Source organism: Amblyraja radiata, chromosome 6 (assembly GCF_010909765.2).
Source record: "Amblyraja radiata isolate CabotCenter1 chromosome 6, sAmbRad1.1.pri, whole genome shotgun sequence".
Taxonomy (NCBI): domain Eukaryota; kingdom Metazoa; phylum Chordata; class Chondrichthyes; order Rajiformes; family Rajidae; genus Amblyraja; species Amblyraja radiata.
Genome location: NC_045961.1, coordinates 26,180,737 through 26,199,055, shown reverse-complemented (window position 1 = coordinate 26,199,055; position 18,319 = coordinate 26,180,737). Strand labels below are relative to the sequence as shown.

Genomic DNA, 18,319 nt, shown 5'->3' with positions numbered 1-18,319 from the left:
GTAGAGTGCCTCCGAGATGGATTCTTAGAGCAGCTTGTAATGGAGCAGACCAGAGAAAAGGCAATTCTGGATTTAGTGTTGTCCAATGAACTAGATTTGATAAGAGAACTAGAGGTAAAGGAACTGCTTGGAGGTAGTGATCATAATATGATTAGTTTTAATCTGCAATTTGAGAAGGAGAAGATTAAATCAGAAGTGTCAGTGATGCAGTTGAACAAAGGGGATTATGAAGGCATGAGGGAGGAGCTGGCCAAGGTAGACTGGAAAGAGATCCTAGCAGGAATGACGGTGGAACAGCAATGGCAGGAATTTCTGGACATAATCCGGAAGACGCAGGATAATTTCATTCCAAAAAGGAAGAAAGATTCTAAGGGGAGTAGGAGGCAACTGTGACTGACAAGAGAAGTTAGGGATAGAATAAAACTAAAAGAAAAAATGTATAACACAGTAAAGAATGTTTTCTGATTTACCAGTACCTTTGGCTTCTTACATTACTCTATCTACATGAATTGCTTTGTTGGGGAGCAACTAAAATATTTGTTTTAACTATTTATGGGTAAAGTTTGTGCAAGGGGCAGCAGGGAAACAGATATGTCAACGAATAGTGATATATGAAAATAGTTATAATGGTTAGAATATGCATGAGAGTTGGCAGGGAATAAACATAATTAAGCTACCATTTATTTTCAAACAATACATATTTTTTATCAGATTAATTGATTACCAGGCATTTTGAAGAATCTACAACATTGATCAGAAGAACCCAATAGTGGGAACATATCACAAAAATTGAGGTTAAAATGGTCTAAATTAAAACTGACATTGCAAATACTGTACTGCATGTTATTTATATAGCTGCCCCAAAATAAACCCTTTTACGAAACATGGATTGCTGGAGGGCAATGTTGTGAAGCCAATTTACCATAGTCAGTTTGGATTCAACAAATCAATGAATAATTGTCTGTTTTCTTTGCTGTATTCGGAGGCCTAAACCACTGTAGGCTTCCACTTTTCCTTCAAATAGTTCATGGGATCTGCTTTGATCATTTGGCTGGGCAGATGAGTCATTTTTAAATCAGTTAAAAGTCAGCTATAATGTAGCACTTTTTCAACATTGCGCTGAAGAAATAGTCATCTTTGTTGAACAGCTGTTGAATAGTTATACATAATTAATTAGTTTAAGTGAATTTAGTGAAGCTAGGTGATTTTGTTTTATAGATAAGCCTTTTGGACCATTTTTCTTTGTAAAATAAATAAACTGCATGTTTGAATTTCTCAGGAATTCCAAAAAGAAATCAATCAACTTAATCAGACTCAAAGCTTATCAAGCCTTGACAGCCTAGAAATTGAAGAACAAAATGCCGTACACACATCATCTTTGAAACATTTTATTGCCTCTGGTAAGAAAGAGTTTCATCCTCTAAAAGCAGCACATATAAGTGCCTGGATTAATAACCTGGATAATAGCAGAACTCCTATTTCGTCTCCTGAGAATGCAATAACAAATGGAACTGAAGTTTCAACTATAGAAGAATATTTGACTGATAAGCAACACACATTTGCTTCCAAAAGTACTGAATCTAAATGTCCTGACTTAACCTCTGTTTCTTCTACTGAAATACATCAAAATGTATATTCAACCAAATGTTATAACAGCAATCAACATAAAGAATCAGACAGTAATTTCCACTCAGTACAAAGACATCCAACATACATGGACCCTTCTGAAAGTCCAAAGGGCCAGTCTGCTCATTCTGCAATAACTCCTTGCATTGCCTGGTCCACACCAGATCCAACACCCAGAGAAACAACACAATCTTCAGGAGTGAACGGCGGATTCGATTTTGTGCACCACAGAGAGTCTGCATCAATTCATCCATCAAAACTGCCTTCAGCAACCCCTATCTTTTTAGCCTTAAGTCAGGTGTCACAAATGAATCGTGGCAGAGGAAAAACTGACAGCGCAAAAGATAGTCAAAAAATCCAAGAAGCACACTTAATGCCATGTGTTGGTACAACTAGTAAATCTCCTAATTCTCTTCTCACTTTGAACCAAAATACTGATACTTACAGTGAAACTGAAGAAAACCAAACTTCACTCAACAAATATAATTTTAAAGTCAAAATCAGCCATGATTCTGTAGCAGCCAGTCAGAATGCTGTTTCGTCTCAAGCAAAGTTTCATTCGTCAGAATCTGATTCTGGAATTAATATCACAGAAGGAAAAGAAAATGAGCCAGTAACATATTCATCAATGTTCAGCAGCAAATTAAAAGACAACAAGAACTCTATCCATGAAAAAAAAATCAATTCTTTGAAGGGGATACTTAAGAAAGTATCAAAGTATGGAAATGGTAAAAACAAATCTCCATTGTCTGCCAGTAATGTGCTCGGTATTCACATTGCATCCTCTATCAGAGATAGCGTGGAGCTTAAAAAAATGAAACAAGTGGAAACTGATAAAAAACCAACAAAGAAAACGCTGAGATGGCTGGATGAGATTGACCTAATCAACCAGTTTAAGAAGGGGGAAGATGAATCTATTGGAGAAGAAGCGGGAAGTACAGCAGACATTAAATATTCAGGATTAACAAATCCGACTCAATTACAATCATCCTATTTTCCAAATAATGGTCATATTGTTAATGTTCAGTCAAATGTGAACAATAACAAAGAATCAAAATGGAACACAGATCAAAAGATTGCTGCAAATTATGACCTATCTGGCCTTCAGTTGAATGAAACCCAGGGAAACATAACAATCGGAGCGCCTGTAATTTCAGAAACGGTTTCTGCGACCAATGGAATAGTTTCAGATGTGTCATCCGATGACCATTTTACTAAACAGTCTTGGACAGTGCCAGGAACTAGAAACAGAGATCACAAAATGAATGCAAGAAATAATATTACTGAACCTGAAAAATCTTTCGGAGGAAAAGGACAAACCAAAATGGTTAAAAGACCTCATTCAGCTAAAGTTTTTTCTGGTACGGGAAGCAACTGCAGGAAAGGCACCATAATCAAACCAATATCCGGCAGTGAAATAATTATATCTCAGGGTAAAATCATGGTGCCCCACCCACCACCCAAACCACCAAATGACAGCAAGCAGATTCAAAGGATATCTATCAATTATAATAGCAATTGCCAATCACAGATGCATCCTGCGCATGTTGTTGACATATGTTCCAACACACCGATGAAAAGCAAGCCGTTAGATAAAGACACCATTGAAAATGCAATCATCTCAGGCCTTCAGCCTCAGGTACATTCTTCAAGAAATAGGTATTTTAATATCACAGCATTTCCTTCCTCCTATTCAGTCCGCTCATATGAAACTGCTAATAAAGAAACCTATTCAGTCAATGCTACACAAGATGAAAATGTAACCAATGGCACCAAACAAGACACGGGTTATGGAGAGAACACTATACATTTGGAATCCACACCAACGCATGAACAAATTGCACTGCTTTGGCACGGTGTGCGTGATGCCTTGGTACAAAGGGATATCACATCTGGTAAGAAATTAATAACATCCAATATTTGTGAAGAGATTTTAAATAATAATCCTATCTAAAAGTTGCATTCTATAACATTTGTGAAATCAATTTTATCTTGTAGGGCTGTCAAGTAGCCACTTAATAGATATAATCTACACAAAGAGAAAGGAATTCCTTAATTTTAAGCACATTAATCATGCTTATTAATATGAACGAATCGAACTTTATTTGAAAACTAATTTTGAATTTCACACAATGCAATCTGCCATCTTGGATCCAGCAGACAGCCATGTGATGTATGTATTAATACATTAGGGAGCTCCCTTAAACTCTACAATTGAAGAATTGTTTTAACTAAGGATTCTGTGTGGCTGCAAGGTTGACAGACTAAAATAGTCATTAAAATCATAATTCCCCTGACTCCTGTACTCACTCTCCATCCTCCTCCCGCTCCTCCCTACACTATCTCTATTTCTTGCCGTCTTCCTCCTTTCTTCCCCTCTCTACTCTTCTCTCTCCCTCCCTCTCTCTCTACCTATTTTTCTCAACATTTCCAAAACTGATTTAGAAACATAGAAAATAGAAAATAGGTGCAGGAGGAAGCCATTCGGCCCTTCGAGCCAGCACCGCCATTCATAGCGATCATGGCTGATCGTCCCGAATCAATAACCCGTGCCTGCCTTCTCCCCATATCCCTTGATTCCACTAGATTTGCTTCATCTCAATCAGGCTTACTCACCATACCCAAAATACTAGAGAGAGCAGGGGGTAGTTAAACCAGGAACAGTCTTAGATCCATTTACCTGGCATTTCCCTGGATTTCATATTCCTTGCCAGGAGCTCATCCAACTAAACTTTATAAAACTAAATCAGAGGCCATTAACTCATGTACCCAATAAATGGTAAGGTAAAATTAGGTGAATGGATTGATGTATGGGGTATTGGGATGTCTGGGGCCGTCCTGTATGGGTATGGCTGCCCAGCCTGCAGCTGTCCGTTTTTTCACTTCTTTTTTTTATTTTTTGTTAGTTGAGTTTTGTTTTTTTCGGAGCTCTAGTTTTGTTTATGTGTGTGGGGGGGGACTGCTTTTCAGGGTCCCTACCTGGTCGGAGAGGCGGCTTTTCTTTGGGCAGGATCTTCGACCCGTCCTCGCGGCCTACCAGCGGGCCTGGAGTGGCGTTTCCTGAGGGGACCGGCCAGAACCTCGGCTTCGGCGGCGGCACAGCGCTGGAGCGCTATAGCGGAGCAGGCGATGCCTTGCCCGGGTCGCCGCGCTGAGTCCGCCGATGAACATCGCAAAGCTGCGGGTCTGTGGAGCTGCCAGCCACGGGCGGCGGCGCTGACTTTAACATCGGGAGCCTGGGATCTCTTGCCGAGATCGCCAGTGGTGGAGCTCTATCCAGCGTGGCTTGTTGGCTTCGGAAGCCGCGGCTTCCAGTAGCCACGGTCTCCGGTAAGGAAGCGGCCGTTCCAGGTTTCCCATGCCGCTGAGAGGATTCTCCCGACCCCGCAGCACCATCATCCGGCGAGAACGGCCTGGAACATAGGTCCTCCGTAAAGGCGATTGCGGAGGTCTCAATAGGCCCGACTATGGGTGGACATGGGGATGGGGACTGGACTTTGTGCCTTCCCTCATAATGGGAACCATTGTGGGGGGATGTTTTTTATGTTTAAATTTCTTTATTACTGTTATGTTGAATTCTCTTTTTATGTGCTGCAATGGCAATACGCATCTCACTACACCAATTGGTGTATGTGACTAATAAAGAACCTTTGAACCTTTGATGTCAGATTACATCAGCATCAGACTTTCACGTTGTATTTCATTTTAATTCTGCAATGCCTAGGTAAACTGATCATCAAAGAGCACCTCACTGGTGTTTTTTATTGGAACCACCAGCAAACAGTAGTTTAGATTCAGCCTAATGTTTTTCCTCCATCAATAGATTAGTTGGAAATGTCACGATTCATTTAAAATTTAGATAAACGTGTCACAAAGAATCGTGTTTTCTTGGATTGATTATCAAAGTTGGCAATAATGAGGCAGAGGTTTGTGCATTAACAGATTTGACCAGTTGATAAGGTCCAATATTTTATTGCAGAATTCTTGTTGCTGTCAGAATTTTACTCTCAAGGTAAAGCTTATTTTGCCCATTGCAATGGCTAGAGAAGTAGTAGACTCCGAATCCCTGGTCTACATTTTAGACCACAAATTGTGCACAAACTGCTCATCCACATGAACCTGCTGCCTGTGTTCCCCTTATTTTAATATTAACTTGGTGTAGATGTGCAGTGGAATCTTCCCAAGACACTTTGTCCTGACGGCACCTGCCAATATATGGTGAGATCTGGGTAACACACAAGCACTGATGGGACCCAATCTCTGGAACATACCAGAGAGCAAGAGCCGGTCATTTTCATTATATCGGAGGGGTCAAGGAATTTAACAATTTTCATATGTATCTTACATTCAGAAACCTTTAAAATTTATTAAAGCTGCTTAAAATAATTTTAAAATACTTAGAAACTTGAAAAAGAATAAAAAAAATAAAGTTCAGTCAGAGCAAGTACAATCACTTGGAAAAAAGCAAAAATACTTTTTAAAGTATTTAAGTATCATTTACCTGCCCTGTCACAAAATGAATAGGGTCTTTGTTCCTATGCCTGGTTGACCTGGTTGGATCAGAGTGATATATTCCCCAATGTAATGCTGGGAAATACCAAAAACCAGCACAACAGCATCAGTAAATCACTAAGTCCCAGACATATAAGGGATCCATGTAAATGTCGGATTTACTTCAGTGAAATGGTTGAACCGCCAGCCTCAGTCCTATATTCTTCATTTTATTACCAATATAAATTTAATTAGTCATGTTCCGAGCACAGATCAGGTGAATGTTGGTCTTCAATAAATTAATAATGGAAATTAGAGGGATAGCTTGTGATATCATGCTGTACCAATTAGTGATTAATTGTAATTAGATTTACAAATACTCTGCTATTGAATTTATTCATCCAAGGTTATGTCATGACAACAATGAGACCACTGTCCATTTGTCTTGGTTTATTATTGTATTGGATGTGGCTATGATTGCTCCCAAAGTAACAATTGCAATTCTTAAGGGCTAGAAATATGTTAATAAATCTCTGAAAACTAATGAGACTGTGTTATTGAAAATCGGGTTGACCCAGAATAAAGTAATTTTGGACACATGTTTTGGGCACTTTTGTGTCTCCGTGCCTGTCGAGAAACTTGGCTCCTCATTTTTACGGGGATTTGTTTTCCCTAGTACTTTTTTTGTGGTTAAACTCCCCCAGGTAACCTCAGCACTACAGCAATATATGTAAAAAATACTTTGCCATGAGATTGGCAGCCTTAATGATATGAAAATGACAATTCTATTTTACATATTGAACAACCACGTTTAATAAACTCTCTTTGCTCTGAAACTTTGATGGTCAGGACACTCCTTCCATATAAACCAAGAGAATATGATGTTTTCAGATCATCTAGTTTGTGATTTAAAGTTTCTTCAAAATGTTGAACTTTTGGCAGTGACTCTCTCATTATTGCATTCACATGTCAGCCTTTAATTTTTATGCAAAAATCTCTGATATAAAATGTGGAAATCACAATCCTGTACCCCAGTGGCAGAACTCTTAAGGGCCTGTCCCACTTGGCGATTTTTTTCGGCATCATTGACTGACGTATCAGGTAACCGAAAAAATCGCAGCGTGATGCGGCGGTGATACGGCATGGCGCGGCGTGATGACATATGATGCGTGGTGTTTTTTCTAGTGTCACAACTTTTTTTTGTCACCGCTGGATTTTTAAATGTTCAAAATCTTTTGGCGACACTGATATGACGCCGGCAGTCGCCGAAAACATCGGTAAGTGGGGCAGGCCCTTTAGTATCTAAGTCAGAGTTGACCACAAAGCTATTAACACCTGATGGCCAACCTGTTTTATTGTATTTGACTGGAATTTATATGGTTTCTCAGATTAACACAATATTCAGGCCTCCATACAGCACAGGTAGTCGGCAATGGGATAGAATTTTTTGTGGGTGTGTTAATCGGTTAAAGAGGCGTTACAAGGGAGGCCAAAAATGTTTTAGTAATGCTCCATCATTCCTGATGCAAAAAGACCCCAATCACTCACAATAGCAGAAGTGTGGAGCCATGGAGAGTTAGCAGCAGATTGAGATTGGTTGAAGGAAGATGGTAGGTTTGAAAATCAAAGGACATCTGAGAGGTAGGTGCATTGGGAGATGTTTGACAATTTCATGCAGTAAGGATAATAATAATAATAATAAATTTTATATTTAATGGGCGCCTTTCATACAAAATCTCAAGGACACCTTACATAGTAATCGGAATAAAAACATATAATCGGAGTAAAACAAGTAATTAAAGACATCACAATGACACAAATTAAAAACAGAATTCAATCCAAAAACAGAAAATCAAAAACACAGTGTGAAGAGAGAGCAGCGGCAACCAATTCGTGCCAGGATCACCAGTGATTGAGGAGAAAATCGGGAGACTGGAGAGGAAAGCAAAGATTCGGCGAAAATGGAACTGCAATGAAATGATCAAGGAACCTGGGAGGATCTGAAAGGGGTTAAAGATAATTTAGAAGGTGTGGCAGGGCAGAGGAGATTCAGGTGTCAACAAACGTTTTTGGCATGCCAGGAGAGAATTCATGCACTCGTAAGAACATTAGCAGGGAGTGGCCTCCGTGAATATGCGCATCATATGTAAAAATGACGGATCAAATTTGCAGAGCAGAACCACTATACACAAAGGATACTTGATCAAGGAATTATAGAAATCAGCTGCACATGGAGGCCACTCATACCATCATATCTGAGATTACTAATTATATTTTGGGTGATATTCACTTGCGTACCATACAAAAGAATATACTGAGAAATACTACAAACTTTTTTTTGTATCACACAAAATCTCAGGATAAAAATATATATTGAAAACATAGCTGTAAATCAATTTTTAAATATGGTGGCAAATGTTGTACAGTTTCATTTACAATCCATGAAGTATGTAAATATGAAATGACATAAAATTCAATTTGAATTTTCTAGGTAACTCTCAAAACAGCTTATTATCTTGGAATAAAGACCATCAAACAAATCTGCAATCTCACCGACCTAATGTCCCTCATTTGACCATTGATGGAGGCAGCTTGTTGAATGGCACACAATCAGATTCCAGAGGAGGACAATTATTTTCTGCTCCTTCTGGAGGTAAGAACATATCAGTCGAATGTGATTATAAATAGCGTGCATTACTGCATAAGGTAAAGCCTGGTTCATCTTATTTTCCAATAAGAGTTTTATGCAAACAAATGAAGTGGTTACAACAAAACAAATGTTGGTTGTTATCATTGAACAAACATTTTGTTTATTGTAAAGTGTCTTGCAGTAGTTTATTAACGGGTCTGTCCCACTTGGGCGTCACTTGCGCCTCACGCAGATGGCGCGCGAAGATTTTGTACATCCCAAAATCCTGGGTCGCCGTGCGCGACCGTGCGTCACTGCCTACGTCACCACGCACCATGCACGCGTAATGCGCACCATGCGCGCATCACGTGCGCATCTCGACTCGTGCGTCGTGACGCGTAATTTATATCGAGCAAATGACGCCCAAGTGGGACAGGCCCTTAACTGTCATTAAATGTTCAGGATTGTTCATTTACCATATATTTCCAGTACCTATATGCACTGTAAACAAAATAGTTTTTTTTAGATATCAGACAGTATTCAACCCGAAAATGCTAGTCGTGGAGGAAATTAGATTATTCCAATATAAGAATTATAAGCATTAGTTGGCAATGCAGCTATTTGAGCTTACTCCACCATTCGTCACTGAACCTCTACCTTGCTTACCCTCCTTTATCCTTTGCTCCTGACATTGAGCAAAGATCTGTTGATTTCAGCCTCTAATATGCCATATTTGAGCATCTACACCCTTGTTGGTAAAGAACTCAAGAGATTCACAACAGGTATGAATAAATTAATTTCTCTGTTTCTCAGTTGTAAAGTCAGAGAACACGGTTACAGGTCCTTTAGCCCAACTCATCCATGCAACTAAGATGCATGCCCCAATTACTTGCAATTGACCCATATCCCTTTAAACCCTTCCTATCCATGTACCCTTATAAAATGTCTTTTAAACATCATTACTGTACCTGCCTCAACTACTTCCATTGGCAACTTGTTCCAAATGTTCTAAATCCACCCGTAGAAGGAATGGACAGTCAACACTTCGGGTAGGGACCCTTCAGCCAACTAATTAGACTGTGGGACGAGCATCGAAAACGTGCCTAGAATTTAACTTTCGTGACCCATGTCTGGGAACTACTTGAAATTTTGCGCAGATTTAGATAAAATATAATTGAGAAGGAAATCATAACTCGTCAGTGACAAAAGTTGCACATTATTTAATTAAGCTAATTAGAAAATGAGATCGAAAAAGTAAGCACCATCTAGTGTTCAATGCTCATATTACTCCATGGGGAGCCTAATTCCGTGCTGCTGTCTATTTAAACCATATATTATTGTACCATACATATATATATATGTATGGTATGTATACTTAGTCTAGTATATATATACTAGACTAAGTGGGACCCGTTGGGTCCCAGCATCACACAGGAGGGCTGGTCATCCAACACAATATTCCACCTCTCCACCAATTCTAATATTGGTGGCCAGTTGGGGGGGGGGGGGCTTTCTGGAGCGCTAGTATGGGTGTTGTGGGCTGAAGGGACTGGTTTCCAGAGGGCTAGTATGCAAATTGTGCGCCAAATGGATTCTTGGGCTGTCGTCTCAGTCAATCAAGCCTGTTGTGCTGGCAACTCACTCACGGCTGGTGGGCTGGTAGTTGACTCATGGCTAATCCTTGAAATTCTATTTCAAGCAGGGTATAAGGCCACCAAATTCAAGTGCAGTTTCTTACCTCTTCTAGCAGGGTGCAAGGCCACCAAATTCAAGTGCAGTTTCATACCATTTGAAGTAGGGTGCAAAGCCACTAAAGACAGCCTGTCGTGACCTCTCCCTCCTCCATCTTGCAGAGACTGAGCCACACCCACAGTTCCGGGTTTTATAACCCCTCCCCCCCCCCCCCCCCCCCCCCCCCCCCCCCACCGGAAAAGGTGTGGTTTTCATGGAGTGATTGACAGGTGAGAGATTCTCAACATTTTAAAAAAAACTAATAACACTTTTATTTTTCATTGATGGGAAGAATTCTCTGCATCTGCTCAGCGGAGGGGGACTGAGTAAGATGGCCAAAAATCACAGCCGTAAGTGGAAGCGTTTTATCTAAAATCAATATACAGTGCAAACAGGAAGTAAGTGCATTTGCAGTAGTGCCTTTTAACTTCAAGCCAAAGCACCCAAGCCACCATTTGCAGTAAGTGGTGTCTTTCAACGTCAAGCCACACCCAAGCCACACCCAAGCCACCATTTGCAGTTAGTGCCTTTCAACTTCAAGCCAAAGCAACCAAGCCACCATTTGCAGTAAGTAGTGCCTTTCAACTTCAAGCCAAAGCAACCAAGCCACCATTTGCAGTAAGTAGTGCCTTTCAACTTCAAGCCAAAGCAACCAAGCCACCATTTGCAGTAATAGTGCCTTTCAACTTCAAGCCAAAGCTCCCAAGCCACATTTTCAGTAAGTAGTGCCTTTCAACTTCATGCCACCATTTGCAATAAGTAGTGTCTTTCAATTTCAAGACACACCCAAGCCAAGCCAACCGGGGGTGGGGGGCTTTCTGGAGCGCTGGTATGAATCATTTTAGAACCAATAGACATTTTATGCAAGCTTTAGAACCAATAGACCTTTTTTGCAAGCTTTAGAACCAATAGACATTTTTTGCAAGCTTTAGAACCAATAGACATTATTTGCAAGCTTTAGAACCAATAGTCATTTGTTTGCAAGCTTTAGAACCAATAGACATTTTTTGCAAGCTTTAGAATCAATAGACATTTTTTGCAAGCTTTAGAATCAATAGACATTTTTTTGCAAGCATTTTAGAACCAATAGACATTTTTTTGCAAGCATTTTAGCTTGCATTTTTTTTGCAAGCTTTAGAACCAATAGACATTTTTTTGCAAGCATTTTAGAACCAATAGTCATTTTTTTGCAAGCTTTAGAACCAATGGTCATTTTTTTGCAAGCTTTAGAACCAATGGTCATTTTTTTTGCAAGCTTTAGAACCAATAGAGACACTTTTTGCAAGCTTTAGAACCAATAGAGACACTTTTTGCAAGCTTTAGAACCAATAGACACTTTTTGCAAGCTTTAGAACCAATAGAGACAATTTTTACAAGCTTTAGAATAGACTTTTTTGCAAGCTTTAGAACCAATAGACATTTTTTGCAAGCTTTAGAACCAATAGAGACACTTTTTGCAAGCTTTAGAACCAATAGAGACACGTTTTGCAAGCTTTAGAACCAATAGAGACACTTTTTACAAGCTTTAGAATAGACATTTTTTGCAAGCTTTAGAACCAATAGACATTTTTTTGCAAGCATTTTAGAACCAATAGACATTTTTTTGCAAGCATTTTAGCTTGCATTTATTTTGCAAGCTTTAGAACCAATAGACATTTTTTTGCAAGCATTTTAGAACCAATAGTCATTTTTTTGCAAGCTTTAGAACCAATAGACATTTTTTTGCAACCCTTAGAACCAATAGACATTTCTTGCAAGCTTTAGAACCAATAGAGACACTTTTTTGCAAGCTTTAGAACCAATAGACATTTGTTTGCATGCTTTAGAATCAATAGACATTTTTTGCAAGCTTAAGAACCAATAGACACTTTTTGCAAGCTTTAGAACCAATAGACATTTTTTTTGCGAGCTTTAGAAACAATAGACATTTTTTTGCAAGCTTTAGAACCAATAGACATTTTTTTGCAAGCTTTAGAACCAATAGAGACACATTTTGCAAGCTTTAGAACCAATAGACATTTTTTGCCAGCTTTAGAACCAATAGACATTTTTTTGCAAGCTTTAGAACCAATAGACATTTTTTTGCAACCTTTAGAACCAATAGACATTTCTTGCAAGCTTTAGAACCAATAGAGACACTTTTTGCAAGCTTTAGAACCAATAGACATTTGTTTGCATGCTTTAGAACCAATAGACATTTTTTGCAAGCTTAAGAACCAATAGACACTTTTTGCAAGCTTTAGAACCAATAGACATTTTTTTTGCAAGCTTTAGAACCAATAGACACATTCTGCAAGCATTTTAGAACCAATAGACACATTCTGCAAGCATTTTAGAACCACTAAGGGCACTTACATTTGAGTCGACATGTGTTCAGTGTTATTCACAGCTCAGAGAAACGTGACCCTCTGCCTTCCTCCATCTTGAAGAGTGAGTGAGGCACCCCTCCTCCTGGTTTTATAGTCCCTCCCCCCTGCCGCCAGCGGGGGCAGCAGAGAGAATGGGGAATTTTGTAAAAACATTAATATCTCTGTAATTTCTAATCGACGGGAAAAATCCTCGGCACACATGCGGCGGAGGGGGGCTCTGAGCAAGGTGGCCAAAAATGACGGCCGTAGGTTGCGGCATTCTCTTGGAAATCGCAGCACAGATGGCCAAAACCGGTCAAGAACAGACTTTTAGTAATATATATATATATATATATTATATAAAAATAATATAATGAAAATAATTGTAAGTGTGTATTTTGAATGAGACTGCCGCCTAATTTGAATGAGACTGCCGGCTCCTGAACCCGCCTAATTAATGGGTGAGGGCAGTTCCTCTGGGTTCCCCCATTTACTGAACCCCACTGACTGCCAGTGTGCAGAGTGCGGGTCACGGCCATAGTGGGACTGGGGCAGTGCCAGGCTGGGGGAAGGCTGAGGCATCTTCCACTGAGAGGAAAATGCCTAACCCTAACCCTAACTCGCCCCCCTTCCAGAGCTGCCCAGGGCTGGAGCTGGAGCCACTTTGGGACCGGCTGCGGGCTCCGTACGTGTGGCCGCTCATCGCGTCAATCTCGGCCAGCATGCCCTTCTGGATCACAAAAGTAATGATGGTGGGGAGCAGCACTGCTCTGCATGCCACCCGAAATGCCTTCAGCACCCCCATAGCTCCGGCACCATCAGTTCGCCCGCTCGTTCTCTGCAACACCAGCAGCCCGACAACCTGACTAACCACTCGCAGCACCCACCAGCGGTTCGACTGTCAGACCGACCCCTCGCAGCACCCACCGGTGGCCCGACAGCCCGACCGACCCTTCACAGCAGCCACCAGCTTACCGACAGCCCGACCGACAGACTAATCGACCGACCGACTGACCGACTGAGTGAGTGACCAACCGACTGACTGAATGACTTCTGATTTACTGACTTCTGACTGACCCTAATCCTGTAGCGGAAGATTTTTATACCGTTCGAGAAATTAACCCTCTAGCCGCTAAATGGACAGCATGGACAGCATGCGAGCTCACCCACAGAGACCTTCAGAGCTTCTTCACAGATAAGTCTTCCAAAACACAATCTTTTACTAAGTTCTTTATTGGTGATGAAAACAACAAGGTACATCCAAAATTCTTCCGACTCGTTACTATAATCTTCATCGAACTCCAGCTCATTACTTAAAACATTAGAAAACTCCTCGTGTCTCTGTTACACTTCGCATGGTCTCCTTTACACTTCGCATGATCAGCTTTACACTTCGCATGGTCGAAGGGTAAACCTTCTCCATGCTCCCGGGATGGCGGGACTGTCATATGCTGAGAGAATGGAGCAGCTGGGCTTGTACACTCTGGAGTTTAGAAGGATGAGAGGATATCTCATTGAAACATAAGATTGTTAAGGGTTTGGACAGGCTAGAGGCAGGAAACATGTTCCCGATGTTGGGGGAGTCCAGAACCAGGGGCCACAGTTTAAGAATAAGGAGTAAGCCATTTAGAACAGAGACGAGGAAACACTTTTTCTCACAGAGAGTGGTGAGTCTGTGGAATTCTCTGCCTCAGTGGAGGCAGGCTCTCTGGATGCCTTCAAGAGAGAGCTAGATAGGGCTCCTAAAAATAGCAGAGTCAGGGGATATGGGGAGAAGGCAGGAACGGGGTACTGATTGGGGATGATCAGCCATGAACACATTGAATGGCGGTGCTGGCTTGAAGGGCCGAATGGCCTACTCCTGCACCTATTGTCTATTGTCTATTGCTCCTCCAAACTAAACTAAAAACTAAGCTTCTGCCCAAAACATGGCCAAAAATATGTCATAAATCCCAACCACAATATAACGGGCAGTCTAAAATTTAAAGGCACATGCCATCATCAATGACATTCAAAACAAGCTAAATGGCCACTACATACCGGCCCCTAACTATATAACAAGGCAATTATTAATAAACATCAAAAAAGTAGCCATGAAAGCTTAACATATATCAAGAAGCAAAAAATCAGGGAATTGAACCCCGTGGCTCCTCGTCGGGAAATTGAACCCCGGTCTACCGCGTGACAGGCGGGGATACTAACCACTATACTAACGAGGAAAAAATAGCCTGCACTATATATCCGCAATCAGAATTCTTCATCGTCTCTTCCATCTTCACTTTTGCCTTCTAGAAGCAAGCATAACTAGGTTATTAATCTTATTAAAACACTGGTTTTAGTTCAAAGTTGTAGCATGTGCACCAAACCCTTAAAATCAGGCATGATACCCAGTATATAGTCCAAAACATAATAGTCCAAAGCTTTGATAGCATGAAACGTCTTCCTCCATGTTCGATCAACTCATGGATGTGTTGTATCAGCAATGTTGAAGTGTGAAAATCCTTCAAAAGAATTACAGGATCTTTAACAATAAAGTTCACCATTAGGTTTGATTTCGTTTATGGATCATTAGCAGAGATTTCAAATCCCAGCTCAAGCTTTGGCCATTCTCTGTCTGACTTACAGAGAGATTTCAGTTCATTGATCCATCTCTTCTCGCCCAACAAAAGGTTCACTGTCGGTTCTCTGGAAATTTCATTCGCAGGATTTTCTTCTGTGTTAACATATTTCAGTGTACAACATTAGTAACTCCCAATGCTCTTTCCATTGGCAGATCGTCTTTGTCCAAATCCAACTCTCTGGTTTCTTTGGCTCTATCATCTAGTGGAATGTTTTCACAATTGTCGCTGATTCATTTAGAAAGTGCGAATCCTCCCTTATTGCTTTGTTTTTATTTTTATTTTTTATTAGAAGTACGGTAAATTACAATAATACACAACACATATATCTTAATACATTTTTTGTACCGCTTCATTTTTTTGAGCTTTAAGAAAAAGATAGAAGTAAGGAAAGTAAAGAAAGTGCGCAAGAGTCGTGAAGTGCAAGAGAGTGTTGGGAAAAGAAAACCCCTTAGAAAAGAAGTTAGAGAAGGAAGTAAAGTAAGAAAGAAAGTAGACCCTAGAAAAGAAAGAAAAAGAAAGTAGGAACAATCGCTCTATTATAACATTAAACTCCGCAAAATGGGGACTACCAACCAAGTCTGTTTTTGTTGTTTTACCTCCCATTGCCAGGTCCTGATACCATTTATTTATTTATTTATTTTTAAAATGACTATTGCACCTCATGCTTGTAATAGGTCCAGAAACGTAGACCACGTCTTTTGGAATTGGTCTGCTTTACCTGCTAAGAGGAATCTCATCTCTTCCAGATGTAATGTTTCAAACATATTTGATGTCCACATTTTTATTGTTGGTGTGGGCGCATTTTTCCAGAATTTAAGTATGAGCTTTTTTCCCATTATTAGCCCGTAATTGAATAAATTCTTCTGATACACATTTAATTCAGGGATACCTTCCGATATTCCAAAAATGATCCATTCTGGTTTTGGTACCAGTTTTATTTTAATTAATTTTGAAAAAATATCAAATATTTCATACCAGAATTTTTGGATTTTTGTACAAAAAACAAAAGAATGCGCTATGGTAGCTTCTTGACACAGACATTTATCACAGATTGGTGAAACATTAGGAAAGATTTTATTTCATTTAGTTTTTGAATAATATAGTCTATGTAATGTTTTGAATTGGATGAGCGTATGTCGTACGTTGATCGAACATTTATGCACCTGTAGTAAATGATTATCCCAGCTCTCTTTTGAAATTTTTATAGCTAATTTTTGTTCCCAGTCTCTTCTAATTCCATCTGTTGTGGGTATTTCTATGTTTAAAATGATATTATGTAAGTACGATATTAGATTAGCTGATTCCGCCTTTGTCTTCATTGCTTCATCCAGTAAGTCGGAAGGCATATTATGATAGTCTTTTGTGTTTTTTTTCAGATAATCACGAATTTGAAGATATTTAAAATATTGGTTATTTTTCTAATTATATTTCAGTTGTAGTTGTTGAAATGATAGTAATTTTCCCAATTCATACAGATCTTCGAGCGTTTTGATTCCCATTCTTTCCCATTGTATAAATGATTTGTCTATGATTGATGGTTTAAACAATGGGTTATTGACTATTGGTATTGAGAGAGATAGGTTTCTTAAGTTTAGATTCTGTTTTATTTGTTTCCATGCTCTAATTGTGCTATGTATAATTGGATTTTTATTATAATTTTTATTATTCAAATTTATTGGTGAGAGGATAATCGCTCCTATATTACTCGGGGAGCAGTCCCCTTTTTCCATTACAATCCAGTCCGCCTGCTGGGCAGAATTGTCCAGCAGGTGAATCATATTTTTAATATTTACTGCCCAATTATAATACATAAAGTTAGGGAGCGCTAGACCCCCCAACTCTTTTCGTTTATTAAGGTGTGCTCTTTGTATTCTATGGGATTTATAATCCCATATAAAATTTGTAATGTCTGAGTCCAATTTTTTGAAAAACTTTTTTGGGAGATATATAGGTATTGATTGAAATAGGTATAGGATTTGTGGTAAGAAAATCATTTTTATAGCATTTATTCTGCCTATTAAGGACATCGGAAGTGTTTTCCAGAATTTAATCAAATTATTTAATTTCTTAAGTAAGGGATTATAATTGGCTTTAAACATATCCTGGTAATTTCTAGTAATTTCAATTCCCAAATATTTGAATTTTTCTGTAGCTATTTTAAAGGGGAATTTCCTGAGGTGTGTTGAGTCTTTTGGTTTTATCGACATAATTTCACTTTTGTTCCAATTTATTCTATATCCTGAGAAGGATCCAAAGTCCTCAATTAAATTTAATATATTTGGTATACTAATTTGTGGTTTTGTGATGTACAGTAGTACATCATCGGCATATAGGGATATTTTGTTATTTGAATATTTTGTATTATAACCGTAAATATCCAGGTGTGTTCTTATTTTTTCAGCAAGGGGTTCAATTACCAAAGCAAATAACAGCGGTGATAATGAACATCCTTGTCTATTGCCCCTTGATAGTTCAAATTTTGAGGATAATATATTATTAGTTAGTATTCTAGCCGTAGGTTTGTTATATAATAGTTTTATCCATGCAATGAAGTTCTCTCCCAATTGGAATTTTTGCAATACTTTAATCATATAATCCCATACTACTTGATCAAACGCTTTTTCTGCGTCCAGTGAGATGATAGATAACTCTTGGTCATGAGATTTATGTGAGTGCATTATGTTAAGCAAACGTCTCAAATTATTCAATGAATGTCTCTTAGGTATAAATCCTGTTTGATCCTCATTTATTAGTCTACTAACATACCTGCTTAGTCTACTGGCTAGTGTTTTCGCTATTATTTTTTGATCCGTATTTAACAAAGCAATAGCTCTATATGATCCTGGTTCTTCTATATTTTTATCTTTTTTAAG

At 39.2% G+C, this 18,319-nt stretch overlaps 1 protein-coding gene across 4 annotated transcripts in view; it reads left to right on the top strand.

The window, feature by feature from the left end:
• Positions 1–18,319, top strand: part of cep126 (centrosomal protein 126) — a 110,582-nt gene that overhangs the window by 75,189 nt on the left and 17,074 nt on the right. For all 4 annotated transcript variants that reach the window (XR_004412296.1, XR_004412297.1, XM_033022357.1 and 1 more), the window contains exons 6-7: positions 1,280–3,521; positions 8,609–8,770. Coding sequence is in view for 2 of the 4 variants with exons in the window: in XM_033022357.1 (XP_032878248.1) it covers positions 1,280–3,521; positions 8,609–8,770 (2,404 nt within the window). In the remaining 2 variants the exon portion in view is untranslated. The remainder of the gene's footprint in view (positions 1–1,279; positions 3,522–8,608; positions 8,771–18,319) is intronic.